This window comes from Anser cygnoides, chromosome 4 (assembly GCF_040182565.1).
Source record: "Anser cygnoides isolate HZ-2024a breed goose chromosome 4, Taihu_goose_T2T_genome, whole genome shotgun sequence".
NCBI lineage: Eukaryota > Metazoa > Chordata > Aves > Anseriformes > Anatidae > Anser > Anser cygnoides.
The window spans coordinates 16,119,041-16,140,917 of record NC_089876.1 but is presented as its reverse complement, the minus strand read 5'-3'; the positions used below and the strand labels follow the sequence as shown (position 1 = coordinate 16,140,917).

The window sequence follows — 21,877 nt, the reverse complement described above, 5'->3', positions numbered from 1 at the left end:
CTGTAACTAATGCTGTGATATCTATCTCTTAAATAGAATGAGGGAAAACTCCACTAACCTCAATATAATTATAGTTTAATTCCCAGAGAGAGAGAGAGAGAGAGAGAGAGACTCGGTGTCATGGAGAGAAACATAAGTGCAAACTGTCCTCTCAGTGGGTGTCATTAAATTAAAGGAATAATATTCGAGAAGAGTCAGAGAAATTAGAGAGGGAAAGACTTACATGGTCACTGAGCATCTCCCCACTGATGCACGAATGTTCCCTGCCACAGATTGAGTTTTTTCCCTGTCCACTGTTAGGTGACCGGAGCAGCAAAGCTAGCACTTTCCATTGGGGTCATTAATCCTCAGTCTGTAGTTCTCAGCAACAGGAATGTTGTCTTATCAGTGGGGGTTACATTTTCGGTTCCTTAATGGCATCTTAGTACCCTAGCACTTCGGAGTGGCCTAAAGCGATACTCTTCCTTTCAGCACTAGCAGCTATTAAGCATATTTACCCCTCCCAATCATTTGGACGATGCAATACATGTTTAATTCTTTTCCATGGCCTCCTCCCCAGCCAGCTGCTCTAGCCCCATAGCTATTTTTGATGCACTTCTCTAAGTCTCATCCAAGTCGCTGACCTCTTCCAGCACACAGAACTTGAGGCAGCATCAGGGGTCCGTACTCAAGAGCACTGAAGTTAAAGGAACTGTTGCCCCCTCGGTCTGTGACTCTGTATTGCACTCACTGTGGTCCTTTTTGCCTGACGTATCGCTGCACGCTCCCATCCAGTTTGCTGTCCTCTGCCAGGTTTCTCTTGTCGTTAATGCTCTCGCAATGCAGTGGGGTCAGGTCTGTTTCAGCAGTGCACGCTATAAGTTTTCTGCTGTTTAGGGGGATGAAATGAATTAGAATAAACCTTTGGTTACAAAACACCTTTGTCTTTTAAACTTCTGGGTTGCAAAGCTATGCGTGAGTTTGATTTAACAGTCTTTTTTGGGTATGTGGAGTAACAAAACGTAGAGAATGCAAAGAAGAAATCATGTAGCAGTATCCATCTACTCAAAATTTTTCACATAGCACAGGCTGAAAATGTGATAAAAACATTCTTCTGTAGCATGTCAGCCTTTGCTAAGGGATATCAAGATACAGTGTAAATAGAGGCAGTAATTTGTGTTGTTTCATGGGGAACGAAGTACATATCAGATTAAAAAGAAACAACAACACCTAATTATATGCAAACACTTGTCTTCTGTTTGCTTTTTACAAATGCTTTTACATTCATAAGGAGGAACAGATCCTTTAAAATACGAATCTGTTGTTCTCTAGGATTCTGTGAAGGGCTTGTTAAATCAGCAGTTACAAAGCTAGACATCTGGAGTTACTGCACTTTTACCAAACGTTACCTGATGCCCTGCCACCTGAGCTGCATGAAAAGATGCATCCCACATACTTCTCGTAGTGGTTAGCACAGCAGCCTGATTTTCCGTTGAACAGAGAGAACAAGAGAGCTCTCTGGCTTTGCACCTTTGCTTTCCAATCTCAAGTTTGCACCTTTCTATCCCATGCTGGTTAGGTTTTTTGCAGCAAATCTGTGATGCACTGGCGTACAGTAGGCGGTTTACTTGTTTTCATGGAAGGACAATTTGTACTTAAAGTAGTGATTAGATGAATTCTTTCTTTCTTGCATGCTTCAGTTTTTGATGACTACTAGCTTCATCAGTGTAATTATAATTAGCACTCTTCATCTTCCTTTTACGGTACCAGCTGGACAGATTGGTCCTCTTACTGCACAGATTGGCGGCAGGGTTGCCTACATGGAGTTAGGTGACAGGCACCATGAAATAACAGATGGTAAATTCAGGGCTTGTTGGCAATCAGCAGGTTTTTGCTAATGACTTAATTAGCTATGCAAATTGTCAAATCAGTGTGAACATTGTTTTTATCGAAAACTTTACCTAAATTAATTACCATAATTAAGTAGCAGAATGTCAAGTATATTGGATGCGTAAAAGGGCTTGGCTGGCTAAGGATAAGAGAGTTACCATCTTTATTAGAGTGCTGTGCTCCACATTTGAAAAGTCTGAGGATAAGAAATGTGGTTTCTTTTAAACTAGTTTTAAAATACGCATATCACAGAGTTGCAACTGAGAGGCACCCTGGTGCCTTTTCATATGGCTCAGGAAAGAAAGCCTGGATAAAGGCTGAATATCTCAAGCAGGAGTTTAAGGCAGTTTCAGAGCCTGCTTGTTTTAAAAAATAATAAAATTAAAAAAAAAAATCAGCCTACCTGCTTTTCAGTTCTGGGGTATTTGAGATCCAGAGCCATGAGCATGCTGCTAGAGAGATGAGTTACAGTTTTTCATTTAAATTAGAAGTGAAATGTAAGCCTGTCTCCTGGTTCCTACTACGCAGGAACTTTTAACTCTGTTGTTCAAATATCACAAACTTAAAAGATGCAAGTTCTCTAACATAATTTTTTTAAGTTGATTTTTTCTCTCTCAAGGTTTCCATATAACAAATATTGGGTGCTGTTCACAGGATGTGATGGTGGTAGGAGAACCAACTCTGATGGGAGGCGAATTTGGGGATGAAGACGAAAGGCTTATCACTAGATTAGAGAATACACAGTATGATGCAGCAAATGGCATGGATGATGAAGAAGATTTCAACAATTCACCTGCACTGGGAAATAACAGCCCGTGGAACAGCAAACCTCCTGCTAACCAGGAGACTAAATCTGAAAACCCCACACCACAAGCTTCCCAATAGGTTATTCTGCAGCAGTAGCCACTGCGATGTACGTCAGTGGGTTACTAATTACTGTTTCACAACATTCGTGGAAAAAAAAAAGAAAATAAAATAAAAACCTTTCAATGGATACAGTATCTATTTCTAAACTAAAGCTATCTGATTTTTTTTAATTAGGGAAAAATCTTTTATAAGCTTCCCTATACATTTCTTGGAAGCTTTCACATACAACATGATACTGGCACTGACCTCAATTAAAATAATTGAAAATTAAATAGCATCTCATGGCAAATCTCTGACAATGCATTCTATTGGAGGGGTTGTTTTTTTCCTCATCAAACAATGGCCATATTTTAACAAGTCATCAGTGCTCAGGATCTCATTAACGCAACTATGTAAAACTTTTTACAATTGTAATATATTTTCTGCTTTTCAACTTGCACCTGAAATTTCTTGTTTCAGAAAAAAAAAATATTAAAAAACACAGCTTTTAAGGAAAAGTAATTTAAAGTAACTTTTGTTCTTTCTTTAACTTTTCTTTCATTGGTTAATCTTTTAAAGGATCCAGCATTTTTAATTTACATTTAGCTGATGCCAGTAGATACTCTTTCCATCATTTAATAAAAATGCTGAAACAAGAAATGTCTTTTTTTCATCAAAGACATGAGAAATATTTTTATGTGGAAAAAGACACCCAGTCCTATGAGAGTTTATGCTTTGTAAAATTGCTGTTGATCCAGATATTTTAAAGCCATGTAATCCATTAACTTTGTGGGCAGCTTAATAAATCTAAAACTTTTGTGTTTTTATTATTGTATCTGAGTTGGCTTTGTTGTTATTTCTTTTCATAGTATATTTCTTGTATAATATTTTTGTAAAGCCCTCAAACCATTTTTTTTTTTACTTTTTTCCCCCTGATTCTGGTGTATTTATGTGAAACTTTATAAAAGAAACTAATTTTTTCATTTACATATTAATATGTTCAACTCATCATGTAAAGACACAGTGAGTCAGTGTGTTATATAATACAACTGTATTTTATGTATGCTTTGCCAATAAGTGTGCCAATAAACTGTGTTAACAAATGTGCTCTTATATCCTGCATTTAGTTCCTTGCGTGCCAAAGTCATACGCCCATGTGCATGATCATGCACCAGGAATTTTTGGAATTGGTGTTTCACCGAATCGCAACCTTTTTCCAGAAAAAAAGGACGGGCTCGAGTTTAGGTGCGAACTGCCTGGAGCTCAATTTGGTTAGCTGCTCTTTTTTTAACATTAATGACGTGTAACACCACAGGTCAGGAACAGCAGCGAGAGCCACGCACAAGGGAGAGCAGGGCATCCAGCAGGAGCACCTCCATCCTGAACTTTGCACCCCTCGCCTTCCAGGGCCGGGGTTATCAGAGCAGGGATTTCCACTCTGCTGAATTCTGTCCGATAGCTTCACAACGAATCCCTCAGCTGGGGCTGAGAGGATTTAAAAAAATTCTGCTTTCTTCCCTTTGCTATGAAACCAATCGTTCGTGGGAGCAAGTCTCTAAAGCAAGATCTCTGGGCTGGTGCAGCCTGCTCTGAATACAGCCTGGTGTGCACAGCCCCTCGGCTAAGCTGGGAGGCACAGGGGGCACGTGCCCTCATCCCCATAAAGCTGAGAAGTCCTGCGAGGGGCACCCCGCGGGTGACATAACGCATACAGGGAGGGGAACTACCGACACAGACCGCTGAAGGTACGTGATCCAGCCCTTTGTGCAGGGTAGTGATGTGTTGCTTATAAGTAATGCTATACTTTTAATATTACAGGCATTATAAAAGCACCTGAAGATCTCTCTGCGTCTGTTTTGTTTTTCTGACTTTACGTATACTCAGAAGCCAGTCTAGGGAAACGTGTCTCCCAAATGTACACACTTATGTTTTTTAAACATGTTTTTGAGGATGTGATTCCACCAAATAGTTTTCAAACCACCGCTGCATTGCCATTTGGCTCCTCAGTGGGAAATGGCTCCACAGTGCCCAAGGAACAAACCTGAGCCTCCAGCGTCGGCATCGTTCTGCTGAAAGCAAAATCCTTCTTCGATGAATTTCAGCACCCAGGGCAGGCCCCTCAGGAAGACAGCCTAAAAGATACTCCAGGTTTCTCTAGGATCTGAGCCCTCAGTGCAAAGCATATCACTTGTAGGGTAGAATTTATAGCCAAATAAATAATAAACATGGACTGACTATATCAGCGTAGCCAGCAGTGTTGCTCCTTCATAACACTTGCAGGGGGTAGGAAACTGTAGGTCTATCGCTCAGGGACTATATCAGCACTGATTTTTCCATGTAAATAATTAAAGTCACACCGTATTCCATTAAGGGATCACTGACTCCTATATAGCTGCTATAACATTACAATTATACACAGTAATTCTAATGTTCAAAAACACTAATCATTCATATTACATCTCCATGAGCACACTCTCAAAGGCGTTCCTTATTATTAATCTTTCAAGGCTGGCACTACTATTTCAATTTTTAAAAGATTTATGATGTCATATTACTCCTGTTGTTTCAGTAAATAAACATAAGAACATTTGAAAAATGGGGAACAGACTCCTTAGAGTGCTGTCCTTGAATTAATCTGGAAGGACACTTTTTCCATATCTCCTCAAAAACCCACTCTACAAGCTATCAATCCACCCTATTGTGGTTAGGGTGAATAACAGATGGGGCTAGCTGATTTTATTTATTCAGTTATTCATAAAAGGAAATGTTCGAATGGGCTGGCTTAATGAAGTGGCTGGATATGTACAGCAGTTGACCACGCAGTCTCTTCGTTGCCTCCTCCTTCATCCCCATGCCGTGGGCTGTTGCATGGGCTTTTCTTACCATGTTTCCAATGACGTGGTAAACTCTTTAAGACCAATCCCCGATCCTGTGTCTTCCTACGTGCTTGTACCCTGTGCCTGAGAACATACCCTATGGGTTAGAGGATTAAGCCACAGCATTTAGATTAAAAGTACTGGATTTCTTGCCTTTTGGTTATTTTATTTTTTCAATGACACTGGATTTTGTGTTCTCCTCTACCACCTCATGTGGACAAGTGGAAAAGGTGACTAAAAACCAGAGGCAAGTTGAAGTAACAGGTCCATGAGTGCTGAGGTCGAGCTCAAAAACGAAATCTTGAAACCAACAATTAATTGTACTGTAATCTAATCTCACCACCTACAAGTACATTGTAGCTCTTTTAGAATTTGGAAGGAAATAATGTTGTTGACACTTTCCCCTGGGGAGCCATGCAATTATTAAAAGGAGGAAGGAAACTTATCTAGTGATGCTGAAATACTTTCAAAGAGAAAGCTCTCATTTGTTTTAGCTAAATGGAGGGAAATACTGGCCCTGAGAAGTGCCCTCTCAAATCAGAAGGAGGAAATTCCGCAAGTTTACTTAGAAAAGCAGGATCATATAATTAGTAAAGTGAGCAAGTAAGAACACTGATAACTAAGCCAGTTGCTGTTACAAAGGACTTAGACTGTGTGAGAATCATACGAACTGGTACCTTTTGATTATGCTTTGAATCGCTTTGTTTTGGGGGTGGTTTTGTTTTGTTATCTTTTTCCCTTGGGTCAGCAAAGTTGACTTCTCAGGGAGCTTCCAAGTCACCAGCTGGTCTCACCAGCTGCGCCTCGTGAGGACATTTCACTTCTTAAGGCTTCTCCTTTCTCCCTTTCAGAACAAGCAAAAAGCAGCAGTATTTGCAGCTTTGTGGTATTTTTCAGAAAGAAAGTGTCTTCAGGTCCCACCACCTCTTCATTGGTACGTGTGAATGTAATAACCTCCTAGGATAATTCAGTTTGCAAGGGGCTTCAAGAGGTATAACTGATGTTTGTATTCGTGCAGCATCCTAGGGCTCTGTGAAAGTTGTAAGTAACTATTTTTTAACCACAGCCCTGGAGAAGGGACTACTCCTGTGCATTTGGAAAGCGTAACTGGCTTGCATCCCTGGGGAACCGAGCTGAAGTACCCATTACTAGAGAGATACCAAGGTAATCGGTATTGAAGTATACAGAAAAAGAAAGGGGCTGAGGGAAAGGAAACTGCTGAATGAAAAGGCAAAATACGGAGCATCACTGGGTGTTCTGTAACACCAGCGTGGAGCAAGGTTCCTTCCCCTAGCCTTTGCTGCGAAACACCATTAAAGGAGTCTAAACGGTGGAACCAGCCATGAGAACAGACTAAATTTTGCAATTTCACGGCCTTCATGAAAATCCCATTTTAGCAAAGACAGGATGAAAAAGAAAACATGAATGATTGATATTAAAGGAAACCCAGTTTGTGCCTAATATATCCTGGAGAAACTGCTAATGGAAATTGAATAGTCCTGAAAATATTTCCTGAGACTGCAACTCTGATCAAGTAGCCCTATGGTGATATATTGCATGTCCAAATTAAAGCTGCCCTGGGGCACAAGTAACCCCAGCGGCTGGTTTTACTGTGTAGGACTGGCTGATATGTATGGTTTTTGTAGCTTTTTGACAGCATATTTTTATACAAGGCTAAGGCCTGAATCCTCTCCTATGTAAGAGGAGCTCCTGAATATTTAACATCCCACGGAACTGACGTTACTCCAGCATATCATTATGCTTCTATGAGGAGTCTGGTGGTACCCCAGCATTGCAGATTGGCAGATGGTAACTTTAGCTTGAGAATCACTTTTGGAAGTCTCTAAATTTATGAACCATGCTGCTGTGTTTCACGAGAAGATACTAATTTCCACTAAACGTTCACAGTATTAAAATCTGTTCTAATTTAGCATGTTATTTTGACAGCAACTAGTAACAGTGCTTTCAAAGGGAGAGACTTTATTAAGAACAGTGATGGAGCAATGTAACTGCAGGAGCATTTCTTCCCTGACCCTATGAGTCACTTCTGAAATAAAAGAATTATATCCCTTACATCAAGAAATAATTTTAATTTTAATGGGTCTATGGGTAGTCTTAATCCATAAGTACATTTTAAAACACCATTATGCTCTAAGGATGACATCAGAGGAGAACGCACTTGTGCATAAAGACTCAAAAACTTTGTAAAAAGCATCCAGCCGCACCAGAGCACAAACACTCCAGTACCCCAAGAAATGGTGCTTCCACCAGCTCTACAGGGAGCAGGATGAAAAAGATAAGCTTCACTTTGGATAAGTAAATAAATGTATCCCTGATAACTCAGGTGCACAACGTCATCGCTGCACATTAGCAGAGGAGCATGCCTCAGCTGAACCAAGCCCACCTGCCACACCTCCATTTCTGTTGGACACCCAAATTTAAGATCCCTTAGGTCCATAACTAGGGTCTGTAATACTTTAGGCTGTTTTTCTTTGCGGGAGGGGGGGGGTTGGTTGGGATTTTTTTTGATTCATTTATTTGAGGAGAGGGTTGGGTTTTTGTTTGTTCGTTTTTTTTAATTTGTACTTTAATCTATGATATACATATTTCCAGCTGTCTAGGATCCTACCAGTTGAAAGGTGACATGCAAATCGGTCAGTAGAGTGTATGGGGGGGGAGCAGTATTTTATACTATGCTGAAAGGAATTCTATCTCTGGAGATCCTCAAGTTGTGTATTGCCCCAGTTTAATTAATAGCTCTGTCTCAACAACCCTGAATTCATCTGAGATAGTATGAGCAATTCGGTATTGAACAGCTATAATGTATAAGGCTAGTGTCTCCTTTGTAAGTGCATTAGGAGACATTTTAGCAAATGCTTGATATGAAACAGGCATTTAACACTCCTTATCACATTTGACTGCAACTCTCATTTCATCACATAAAATTTCACCCTCCCTGAGTGATCTCTTGGGGGGTCTGAGTACTGGAAAAGCTTTTAAGAACTGTTCGGTGCTTTCAAATGTTGGGTTGGCTTTCTTCTTCTTCTTCTTTTTTTTTTTTTTTTCCATTCAATTTTCTTTCATCTCTCTTTGATAGCTTATGAAAATTTGTTTGCCCAGAGTTTTTAACCTTCCACCTTCTTCTGGCTATGTGTAAAACAAAATGCAGACAAACCCATCAAAACTAAGGTGGGTTGCTCCTAGGCTGCCAAGAGAGATCAAATTCAGCAGACAGTAGGTGTGAAATTTAGGAACTGTGATGGATAACGGGGCTTGTGTAAGTCTTCAACTGTAAACTCCATTTTGAAAGGGAATTTTTAGCTGTTTTCATTGAAATCTCCACTCAGGTTACACTAACCTTCCAGAAGGTGATAATAAAATGTGACCAACTGGGACAGCTACCTTTTCATAGAGTTTTTTTTCATCAGCTCTGTGACAGTCTATTCTTAAATCACCTGCTCCTCCGGCATGAATTGCATGCATGGTGTGACAGGGGCTCGGTTTATAGGAGCAGGGATTGCAGCCAGGTGCCCCTGGATGGGGATCAGGATCAGGTGCTGTGGTTCCCCAGCTCTGCAGCATCACCGCTGCATCTCGCAGCTGTCTCCTCCGCTCTCCTTTCCGTCAAAGGGGACCAGGAGTTTCAGGTTGGCTTTGTTCAGCAAATCTCTACGTTTTGCTGTTATTTCAGCCTAAGTGCTTAGAGAAACACAACCTAAATGAACTTTCTTTCTCCCAGAAAATTTACGATTTTAAACATGTCCCTTTCCTTCAAGCCAGAATCCCCTTGAGAAGGGCCTAACACAAATTTTAAACAGCAGGATTTGGCTTCACTGCAGATGCTGGCTGCATTTCTGTGAGGGGAAAAAAATAACCCTAATGACCGGTTTATAATGAGTGAATGAACAGCGGCACTCCGCAGGGAGTCAACATTTTTAAGCTCAAGCTCACGTAATAGTGGGATGTGGGCTTTTAAAACAGAAACGGAGACGTCAAGGCCTGTGATGTTACCGTGAGCCGCGCAGTACGGTCAGTCCTCGGGTGCAGAGGGGAACTGTTGGGGAAGGCAGGAGGGGGCCGTATTGCGATTGCCTGTAAGCCTTACAACAGCCTGATGCTTCACAAAGTGGCAAACTAGAAGATGGCAGTTTCTAAGAAAAAAACATGTACAAGGGAAGAAAACTGAGACCAACAACGAAGGAAACGTCATAGAGACAGGCCTCGTGCAGGCCTTGCCATGGAACTACATGGGCACGTATGCGTAAGGTCAAGACTCCAAAGGGAAACATTGAATTGATTTTATTTGTTTTTAACCGTATGTAATAAGGCAGGTCATCACGGAAATTGTTCTGCTTTCTTAACTGCAACAACCTCCTTTAACTGATTAATGGCTGGATTCATTTGAAATAACCTATGAGATAAAATAAGCAAATGCATGGAAAGTCCTATCCAGAGACCAGCAGAGCCCTTTGGTTGCACGGAGGCCTGGCCAGCTGCCACAGGGCTTTTTGGGGGGTATTGCAACCCCGTCTCCTCGCCTGCTGCCCCCAAGGCCAGCACCTGCCTGGTGGGAAGGGCTGTGGCACCACAAAACGCCTGCCTACAGGACCACAGGCTGCTGAGACGCCTAGGCCAGCTGTATTCCCCTCCTTCCTGTCCTCTTCACTGAGCTGTACCCCGACGTCGCCATGCTGTCCTTCATCACCTGCTGCCACCCTGAGCTCTACTCTGAAGCCCCTCCACGCTTTAGCTGACCCAAGGCACCTGTCTGTCACACCACAAGTGAGTCTCCAGCAGAGCTGGGCCAGTTTGGGTCCCTTTATTAGTGGTACTCAATGCTGTCATGCAGGTATTTCCACAGCTGTGAGTTATTCAACATAAACTCCTACTGAAGTAGAGAATAGGCTGCAAATAACCCACCAGGGAACAATTTCTTAAGTGCTAGTCATCCAGCAAATTCCTTTATTCTCGGTTTTTATAGCAGGATTATCCGATGTAGAGGATATGTCCAGGTTATAATGTATTTGATTATTTATAGCAGATATCTTGTGGAGTGAACTCCATTACAAAACGGACAAGGATTATTGGAACTAGACAGATGTGATGTTAATTCCCAAAACTAACCTCATTTTCAGTGTAGCCTGTGCTATTGCTTACACCCTTGAGAATATCACTTTTCTGGTAATTTTTCAAACCCCCAATTGTTTTCCTACTAAGCCTGCTTCAGCCAGTGATTTCTATGTTTCCCATATCTTTTCTTCATGAATATTCCTATTTTCTAGTGAAATACTTCCCTCCCTGTACCACCAAATGAATTTCCCCTTATAGGAAAAAAAAAAAAAAAAGCTCTTTTTTTATTCCCACTTTTATTCCCATCCTCCCTTGAGATATGTTTTTAATTCTAGAGAAACCCCTAAACCAGGTGTTACCTGGTTTAAATCCCTCATTAACACACCCTGTACACCACTGAATGGGAAGTCCCCCTTCTACCCTTCCTCCTGCCTAAGCCACTATCCTGCAGTTTTATCCCACAGAGAGACATAGACACATTTCTGAGTTTGTACCATGGCAGTCTGGAAAATGGTAGTTTTATTATTATTATTTTTTCTAATGTGCCATGAAGCTGATTTGCGGTTAAAAGTTGGGACCACACAAATTTCTGCACAGACTCTTTCTTCATGCAGTGACCTGTGCTCCATCAAAATGCATGTTTTTTTGAGCTCCCACAGTGGCTGCTGACTTCATGTCCAGCTCAAGCCCTTGCTGAGGATGTTAGAGGCACAGCCCTGCCTGCTTTCTTTCCCATGTACTTGTGGACCTGCTGTCCCTTTGTGCAGTGGTATCTCTGTCTCCTCACACCCAGTGGCAGCAAGACCCAGGAGCAATTCTTTTGCTATTTGAAATGCTTCAAACTGACCCAGGATTTCTATCGAGGGAGCCTATTTCTTATACCACGGGGGTGGTTGAGCAACACTTCTGCATTCAGCTTCTCTGCCACCTTCCCACTTTCATAAAAGCTAACCCATTATCTGGGATTCCTGCCTGCAGATTTCAGAGAAGCACGCTAACATCAGGCTGGTGTTGGTGCCACCATGACATGACGCTCAGCAAGACAGACCACTAGCTGGTCAGTGAAACCTTAGCAGACACTGTGCCCCTGTATCTGCATCTCAGTCTGCCTCTTTCCTCTGCGTGATGGAGAGACCAGGTCTGGGATGTATATTCATGAAGTCACTCCATAGTGAGCTGATGCATTACAGTGCATTGCCTACAACTGGTTTGTTTGTTTGTTTGTTTGTTTTTTTAATCCCACGCATTTATGGCAGCACATTGGTGTGGTTTCAAAGTGCTGTGCATGGTTTTTATTTGTGTGACTTCCATTGATTTTTTTTTCTTTATAGAAACTTTGTAGCTAAATCTTCCAAGTGCCACTTAGTGCTAGGATTTCATTCCTATCATCCCTATCCTTTTTTTTTTTTTTTTTTTTTTTTTTTTTTTTTTTTTGTAGACTATTCAGCCAGCAATATTCAGGGTTTTTCTTAATGCCTTCCATCTCCTCTGCACTGCTGGGAAGGGGCCAGCCATCAGCCAAGCAGCAAGTAAATAGACAGCATGCATTTAGTGTAGTGACGAGCACATATGTTTTTAGTGAAGAGTTTACTTGCCAGAAGAAAAGTAGTTTGAGAATTCAGGTCAACTTTTGGAGAATCACTTTGAACTAATAAATATAAGAGGTGAGGACAGAAAGATTTCAGAAGTGCAGATAAAATTCCTATCAGCTTTTCTGAAACGAATCAGTTCTGTTTAGTTGAGCCAGGCTACTCCTGTTGCCAACAGGAAAAACAAATAAACAAACAACAACAACAAAAAAAACAGGGAGGGAAGGAGAAAAGGGGCAAGGGATTCTCTCGCCCCAAACCCAATATCTAATCCAGAGGCATGAACTAAATCCAACTAAATCCATTCCCTTTGGCATCCATCTCCCCACTCTGCCCAGGCCTTGCCCCATCTCTCCCCATCTCCTGTGCCAAAGGTCCTTTTTACAAGCCCATCCATTACAATCTTTTATACCGCTCGGTCCTTCCCACCACGTACCCAGGTTCCAGCTGGTGAATCCCCAGCCTCTGCCATCCCACACCTCTCTTTGTAAAGCTCTGCCTGAAATGCTCCTTTCCCAAACCAACCCAGAGCTGCCCAGCCTCAGGCATCTCCACAAAACGTCCTGTTTCAGACATCCACGTCAGAGCATGTACTTGGCTCTTCCCTGTTGGCTGCTTGTGGTGATTTAACACCGACGGGCAGCTAACTCTCTCACTCCCCTTCCTAAGAAGGACAGGGGGAGAAAATGTGATGAAAACAAGCTCATGGGTTGAGATAAGGACAGGGAGACACCAACTATTGTCACAGACAAACAGACTCAGACTCGTTAATTTATTGCCAACTAGTAACAGACTGGAACAGTAAGAATGAAAAACGAACTAAAAACACCTGCCCCCATCCACCCTCATCTACCTCCTCCCCCCGAGCAGCACAGGGGAATGGGGTCTGTGGTCAGTCCATGGCACTTCGTCTCTGCCGCTCCTTCACGGTCACTCTCTGCCCCTGCTCCGGCAGGGATGCTGTCCTTCCCAAACTGATCCTGTGTGGACTTCCCACAGGCAGCAGCTCTTCAAGAACTGCTCCAACACAGATCTGTACCACAGGATCCATCCATCAGGAGCAAACTGCTCCACACTGGCCCCCCACGGGCGGCAGCTCCCCCCAGACCCCTGCTCCTGCGTGGGCTCCTCTCCACGGGCTGCAGCTCCGGCCCGGGGCCTGCTCCTGCGGGGGCTCTCCATGGGCCGCAGCCTCCTCCAGGCCACATCCACCTGCTCCACCGGGGGCTCCTCCACGGGCTGCAGCGTGGAGATCTGCTCCGTGTGGGACCCATGGGCTGCAGGGGGACAGCCTGCTCCACCAGGGGCCTCTTCACAGGCCGCAGGGGAACTGCTGCTGCCTGCCTGGAGCACCTCCTGCCCTCCTGCTGCACTGACCCTGGGGACTGCAGGGCTGGTTCTCTCACTCCTCTCTCTCCCAGCTGCTGTCACCCAGCAGTATTTTTCCCTTTCTTCAGTCTGCTGTCTGAGAGGCACAAACAGCATTGCTTATTGGCTCAGCTCTGGCCAGCAGCGGGTCCCTTTGGAGACAGCTGAAACTGGCCTTTATCTAACATGGGGCATCTTCTGTATTCTTCTAACAGAGGCCACCCCTGTGCCCCCCCAGCTACTAAAACCTCGCCATGTAAAACCCAATACAATGCTGAAGCCCACCAGCCCATTTTCACTTCCTAAAAATGCCTCTGACTGTGCTCCAGCAGAGAAAGACCCCAGAGAGCAGCTACACTCACCAGTAGTACAGGCTGCCATCCAGACAGGTCTCCAAGGGCAGGAAGGGAGAATTAGGGTGGGGGAAAGCAGTTCAGAAACACTGATTCAAGTTTAATGCACAAGAGGCTAGAGGTAATTTATATTTTGGCAAAAATGTTGCCCTTAACACTTACTTAAGGTGTTAAAGAGCTGGATTCAGTTCTTAGTCTCCATGTTACACAAGGGTTACACTGGAGGCAGAGTGATCTCATCTTCTCCTGTTGAAAGGCAAAGACAAACCCAATAGTGCCTGGACCAGAAGAGTGTTGCTGCACCCAGAGGATGCTGACACTCTCCACAGAAACTCAGTGCATGTCTTTTCTCCAACCAGTCAGAGGGAGAATTCAAGGTCAGGTTTCATACCACCCAGAAAATGCTATCCCTTTGGCTGTTCAAGTGTCATTGGGACCGTGCTCCCTTCATCTACTATCCCCTGTCAATCCTAAATCTGGCTTTTGTTAGAGTATATAAAGAAGCAAGTTCCAGTGAACTGAGTATGTTTCTTTCAAGCATTTCACAAAACTTCGTTTGAAAGATGACTCAAAAACATATGACAAATTTAACTTATTTTTCATTTTTTAAATCAGAAAACACCGTTACTGAGAGAGCTCCAGTCTGTGTCCCTGCCATGGAAGGACAGGGTCACGTTAGTGTCAGGAGGTCTGTCCCTGCCATGGAGAGAGGAGAGAGTTCAAGGTGCCCTGTAATAACGTGGAAACTTCTCTCTGGTGTAGGCAATTCCAACAATTTTGGTGAAATGAAAAGCCGAGAGGCTCAGAGCTGTTAATACAGTGGTAAGCTGTTACTACCACACTCAGCCGTGGCTCTGGCTTTTCACATTGAGTTCAGCCCCTGACAGCAGCCACCAGTGTGGATTTTTCAACATCATGGTCCTTCACCGACACTACAGAGCTCCTGCTGCAGCTTTGAAGAGATTTATTGATGAACGTTTTGAATAGCATTGTATATTTAAAGAAAATAGTGATGAATATTGATGTGATGGATCACAGCCTGGCATTACAGTGCCAGTCAGGATACCTCTGCCCACAGAGGTATGGTCTGTGTCAGAGGGTTCCCTGTCACCTGCACTGCCTCCCATCCAATCCTGCAGGTCCCTGCTCAGCTACAAAGCTACAATCCTCCCCACACCTGCTGGGGGTCCCCGACTTTTGCATACCCCATTGTTTAAATCTCATCTCCAACTCACCAAATTAACACACCTGTAGTCTAACTGCTGGTCATTTAGCAAACGACCTCATTTAGAAGCTAACCCCCTCAGTCCAATTATCCCTATTCTTCAGCCACATGTCCTTATGTAGCAGCATTGCTCATTTATATGCTAATTTTGCTAAGTCTACTTCAAAGGGGAGAATTGTTTGTTAAAAATCTTACACTCCAGCCTCAGTTCAGACCATCTCATTATTTACCTGCAAATTTAGGGAGATATGGGTAAAAGCTCTGTTCTTTTATGATCTATTGTCAAGGTGATCAAAGGAAACCATTCAATATGAAGATCAAAAAGAGTCTGGCTCCCAGCAGCCCAGCAGCTGGCTCTGCCAACTCCCAAAGTCCACAACCTCTGTTACAAGTGAAGACTGATTTTACTATTAAATAACTTTTGATTACAAATTGGAGGGAAAAAATACCCTTCACAATCATAGTCTTTTTAGTAAGGTGTTAATGAAACTGGGCTTCATATCGATATTATCTCAATTATTAGTCAAGGAATAATCACTATGTATACGGTGTCTCTATTAATAATCCTCAGATAATGAAAAATATCCCACAGACATAACTAATACTGCCTGATAAATTGCTGGTGGCCCACAGCTAACCCAGATTTTCTTTTTTTTATATAGATATACTGCTCAAAGGATTTTTTAAACAGGAACTCACACACAAAACTGTTTACTATTTAGAGAAGCTGAAAGCATTGACTGTAGGTTGAAGTATCAAACTGGGACACCTCATGTCCCACTCTGTTAGGGAATTATGTCAGCAGTGTAACACGATGTGAATAATGAACCCATGTTTTTCAGGGCTGACATAATTCCTCAGCCTAAGGAATTTCAAGAATCACAATTTGTAGAAATCCTGTTCTTATAGAGAAGATAACCCACAGAAAATTTTAGCTTTGCCAAAAATAAATGTTAAATAGTATACAGTTTTCCTGAGAAAAACAATGTGAGAAGCAAAGCAGTATATACTTTCAGGCTTTTATCTTCCCTTTAAAGTCAGCACTCTGTTATTCAGTATATGTCTCTTTTCCACACTACAAATGGCAATAAGCAAGGGGCTAAGAACTGAAGTATATCTGGGGGCTCCATAGGGGACATAAGGATACTTTGAGTTCTGAGATAATGAAATGTGCTTTTTTTTTACAAAGTCATTGATGCATTTCTGAAAATACACCGAGTTCTTCTAAAAATATTGAGCTGTGTCAAGAGAACAGCCTCCAGTGCTGCTAGGGAAGGTATTTTTCATGTTGTGCTATAGCTGTTTTGTGTGATTAGGTATGTTGTACCCTTTTCTGTCAGTCACTAGTAAATGAATACCTCAGAAGGTCTTGGATGACTTTTAGTGCTGTTCTCGTTTGGAGCAGATCTAAAGCTGATGTTGTGACCATTTGTTAGTATTAAGGGTCCGATGGCACTTTACAGGAGGGTTGGGGTGTAAGTTCTGGTGTCCTGGCCAAGTTCCAGCATGGGTAATTAAATTCTGTCCATCTAAACTTTCCCCTGTGGCTTTCGTTGGCTCAGGTATTCTTAATTTCCTGTCTTAAAATGTTCCATAGTGTTGCAGTGGTGCTGTTAAATAGTTGTCAGGTTTCACCTCGGCAATGTGTGAGATGATTCATACCTTACAGATTTGCAGATATCTGCACGTCAGTACAGCCTGTGAGACCTGCAGGAAAGGCAGAGTAGAAATGACAAGATGTCATAATGACTATTTCCTCAATTAATTTTCTAATTTTGTGACACTTCAAAAAAAACCCTCTCTCCCATTGTTAATAAAATAAATTCCTCTCTCCCTCGAACCTTTCATTTCTTGTATGCTCAGGAGAGAAGATAGCAGCTGAACAGAAGTGTGCGGGACTAAATGAAAACCCATATCCCTGATTATGCCAGCACATGAAGAAAACCAAGGTCCAGATTTGAATTCCTGCCTCACCAGCAGAACAGGCAGAATCACATTTTTAACTTTACATACTTGGAAGCTTTGAGAAATGTCAGTTCCAAACCCGACTTTATGCCCTAAAATCATTCTTACAGTAGTTTTTTTTTTCTTTTTCCTAAAAAGTAACAGCAAAGCACCAAAAAGTGCCAAAGGTGAGATGAGACCAAGTGAACGTGTACTTTAATTTGCTCCCCGTTTTGTCCTTCCACTGACAGCTAAAAAGCTAAACCAATTCTAAATCACACACCCCATAAAAATAAAATACAGCTTCCTCAAAATCCTTGTTCAGTATGGTCTGTGCAAGTCTCTGTTACTTGACACTCCTTCATCATTATCTGCCATGTTTCCTCCCCTAGATAGTTTGCTTCAGCATTGCGAAACTTCTGCAACTTCTGAAGCCAGGCTGGATGTGGGAGAAGAGCTTAAAGTATTCAGTCTCTCACCAAAAATAAGTCAGGAGGTGAAGTCGTATTCGTTAGGGAAGAGAGGAAGGCTTTTCTACTAGTGGATTCAGCCGACCCAAAATCTGTGGAGCCCCCTGGAGATGTCTACCTGAATCCATTGCTTAGATAAGAAGAAATGGAAAATGAGACTTTTAACTTCAGCGCCGCAGTTTGTTGCCTAAGGTGGAAGGAATATCCATGCCATTTTAACACAAACAACATGTAATGTGTCTGTCTTGTGGTATTATGTCTCATGTATTTATCATGAAGTGGCAGAAACAGGAGACTAATAAAACGGTGAGATTTCATTCTAGTACAAATTTCTGAGAAAGTCTCAATAGCTGCAACAATCACTAGGAGCCCAGCAAACACCCACTTCTGTCTTTCGCACCATCCTGTATAAGAATGATCTCTTTTTCAAGAGCAGGGAAGAAACTAAGGTGCATATCAGCTCTGTACTCCTGTTTTTATGGCTTTCTCCTGCAAGCTTTGCTTCCGAACTGGATACCAGCGTGGCTCACAGGGGAAGCTTTGTCTGCCCAGTAACAATGTGAGTTACTGGCTGGATTACCATTGCTTGGCTGTCCTGTCTGCAATTGTGTATTAGTGAGGGGTAATGGGCTGGCTTTTAAACATGCTCTCTTAGAAAGGGAAAGCAAATGCGTGCCAGGTGTTGTTAATGACAAACACAGAGCAGTAAAGGTGGGAAAGCATTAATGCTGCTTAGGGGTAGCAATGTCTTGAAGAGCCACATCTCCACATGATCAGGTCTAAGCAACAAAATTTATGCATCTCGTTTCCTGGCAGAAAGCAAGTCTTTCGAGTCTCAAGCTCTCCTGAAATATGCTCAGGTAGGGCCTAATCCTGGAAACCTGAAAGGCACTGAATTCCCAGGAACCACTCTGCAGTACACTTGGGAAAAAAAAAAAAAAGTTTTTCTGCCACCCTGAATGAAAACAAAGCCAAGGACTTTCTTAAATGGGACAATCAGTTTTTATATAAAGCCAGAAAGTGATGGAAAATGTGGTGTAGGAAGTTCCAGTAAGTCAAGCTTGGTTTGAAAGTCAAGAGTTTTTACTTTGTCCTCAGTGAACACAGGCTGGGATAATTTTTTTTTTTTATTATTATTATTATTAACTGCTCTGATCCTGCTGCCCTTAAACATATAAAATTCCCACCTCAATCAATGGGAGCTGTGCATACTTAAGAGCCACTGGGTCGGACTCATAAATGTCTGTCACTGATTGTTCAACACATCAGCACTCTCACAGCTGATTAAAGGAACAGACATGTCAACAGCAGAAGAGACCTTTGCACAAATAGGATAACGACATCATGTCAATATTTTCCTAATGTGTGAATAAGTGCTTTAAGGGACAGGGCACACAATATTCAAGAAACTGAAGTGAGGGAGATGATTGGGAAAGCTTACTGAATTCTTATCTAAACACAAAAAGGAAATATTAAATATTAAATCAAATTATTAATACTAGAACGTAATATGTTAACATGACACTTCACCTTCTCTAAAGCAGCCTGTTACCACTTGCCTTTGATATATAATCTCGCACTAAACACGACTTTCTCTTACTGCTTCACAATGCGGAATAGCAGGGGTGGAAAGGCTTGCTTATGATCAGAGAGACGAGTTTCCAGACAGGGCTGGATGATATGGTTTCTGGAGGTAGCCAGCAGGTGAGCTGCAGCAGTGGGGAGATGTGCAGGTGGCCTTGGGGCCGTGTGGGGGTTGAGGTATGAAATGGCATAAAACCACCCTGAAGTCCTCTGCAAGTCCTGTACAAGAAGCAAAGCTGCACTCTTTTTCCTCCATCTTATATTCTGTTAGGTATGGCTCAGAAGCAGCTAATCATGTAAGCATAATAGTGATTTTCTAAGTCCACAAATAGTCTAATTATATCAGCAGATTTGCTCATCTAATCACCTAAGTTTAAACAGAAATTTCATCATTTAGGTGTTTGAATGCTTCTGAAGAGCCTTGTCTGGTACCCAGGACCATCTGGAGATCTTACAAGCACTTTATCCTTGTCCCTCCGTTATCAAGGACAGTGTTAGAGTTCAGAGGAGCAATTCAGAGGAGGAAAAAGAAGGAAACTCTGGTCTGACATGTACACAGATATGGGTTTCCCTTCTCAGGAATCCACCTGCTCAGTTGTCTTGACATATGTAAGGCACCTCACAGGGCAGGAGATCTTGCCCGTTTTCTTACAAACAAAAAAGTTACATGTTTATAAACTTTTTTTTTTTTCTATTATCACCATTTTATTGAGGGGTAGGCTTCCATTTGTCTCCAACTTAACACAGGAAGAGCAGCCTTCATTTACATCGTTCTTCCTCTTTGCTTGAGAAGGATATGTGACACAGGAATATGAATTCATCATCAGCTCCATGCTGATTTTGTCTTTCCTCCCCACAAGCCCTGAGTACTCACAGTCTTTTTTTCCTGATGAATCTTGTGTAACCCATTCTCAGAATACATAGGTTCTCTAAAGACATCCCTGGGTGGCAGTGTCAGAGAGCTGACTTACCTGCTCTCTTGGTTATGACCGTGGCAGGTGCTGATCCATTTTCTGTCTACAGTAAGTTGACAATTTAGGGAGTTTATTTTTATAAAAATAGTATTAGCAACCAGAAAATGAAAATTGATAAAATGAACAAAGCTAGAGTTTAAGCCAGACTCCCAAAGAAATAGAGGGGAAGACCTCTGTTCAGACCCACTGTGAGGAGGGCCTGGACCAGAGGACCGTCGGAGGTCCCACCAACCTGGTGCAGTCTGTGAGTGCAGTAGGACGGACAGAAGGAAAATGCACAAAAATACTTTTGCAATGGATAGGCCCATCTTAGATCATGGCTAATCGGAAGGAAAAGGAAGGAGAGGCTTCATGATTCAGAAAAGGACCCCAGAGCTCCCAGAAGACCAGGTAATACTTGCCAGGTTTGGATGACTTGCATTAGTTTCAGAACATAAACATCCAGGATCAACAATTAACATGCTTCAGGTGAGCACCTGATGTCTTAAATTGATGGCCAGGAATCTCTGGGGGATTTGGAAGTCCTCAGCAATGACGCAGGTGTGGTTCAGTCCTTCCCATGTCAATTGAACGATGTTGTCCGATTTCTGGGTCCTACCAGAAAACTGGTTGGTTATGTGTCAGCAGTATCACAGCAGTGTTTCACTGACACAATTTCACTGACACGGCAGTGAAACAAAGGGAGTTTCACATATGTGTTTTTGCAGTAGAATTTGTAATTCTGTAAAGTACTTCAGTGCTTGTGGAACTCATTGCATGAATTAATAAATAATAATAGCTTGGAAACTGCAGGACACTCTGCTTCAAACCTAAGAGGACTCTAATCCTTTCAAGCTATGAGGACATATTTTCTATATTCCCTTTCTTGGGATGTCAAAGATATATTTTTCCAAAGCATTTGAACAATTTGACTGGGACCCAAGGGGAAATTCTGGATGCTTTGTGGTAGAGTAATGAGTCAGAAAGTTTTCCTGCCAGGGATTGAGAAATGCCTGACCTCATTTCTGAGAACACTGCATGCGAGGAAAAGATTTTGCCCTTAGTGGAATTCTAAATGTTTAGTGCAGACCTCTGAGCATAAGGCAATGGCATCCCCTTCCAAAAAATAAAGAATTTGTGATTATCTTTGTATTTATTTATAGAGAAATGCATGCTTTAGGTCAAATTTTAAATCTCAACAGCTAAATTTAAACCTTTGTTTAGGACTAATTTTAAATGAATGTATTAAAAGGAAATAATAGTGAAGAGGTTTTGATTATTGTTTATTAAATATATAGCTTTGACCTAAGCTATAGCTTTGTATACATAGCTGAGTCATCTGAATCCTAAATCTGGGAAAGCTGCTGGAGGTCCATCCATTTGCACCAAGGCAGGATGAGCCATATCTATTGCATTTCTGACAAATATTTATCTGATTCTTTCTTATGGACCTCCAGTGTTGAAGACGCCCCAGGCAATCTATTCCCAATGTCTAATCTGAGTTGTCCTTGCTCCAAATGTAAACTGAGTGTTTCTCATCTGATGTGCTATGGAGAACAACATGCACGTATTAGCCCTGTGGCTATGCGGAATAAGTTCTACTGAACTGGTGGCAATTAAAATTTCATCCTTATTTGTTTTGGTTTTATAGTGCCTACATCTGTAATCAGCATACATGTTTCATAAGAAGAATTACTACTGGACCTAAGTAAAATTATACATATAATTTC

General features: G+C 42.1%; 1 protein-coding gene across 12 annotated transcripts in view; it reads left to right on the top strand.

The window, feature by feature from the left end:
• Positions 1 to 3,818, top strand: part of LDB2 (LIM domain binding 2) — a 373,500-nt gene extending 369,682 nt beyond the window's left edge. For 7 of the 12 annotated variants that reach the window (XM_048048002.2, XM_048047991.1, XM_048047985.2 and 4 more), the window contains one exon: positions 2,524 to 3,818. In XM_048048002.2, coding sequence (XP_047903959.1) covers positions 2,524 to 2,754 — 231 coding nt within the window. In that variant the 3' untranslated portion in view covers positions 2,755 to 3,818. Of the gene's footprint in view, positions 1 to 2,488 lie in introns of all 12 variants that reach the window. The other 5 variants (XM_066995683.1, XM_048048039.2, XM_048048030.2 and 2 more) reach the window with 3 other exon arrangements.
• Positions 3,819 to 21,877: the final 18,059 nt, after the last annotated feature.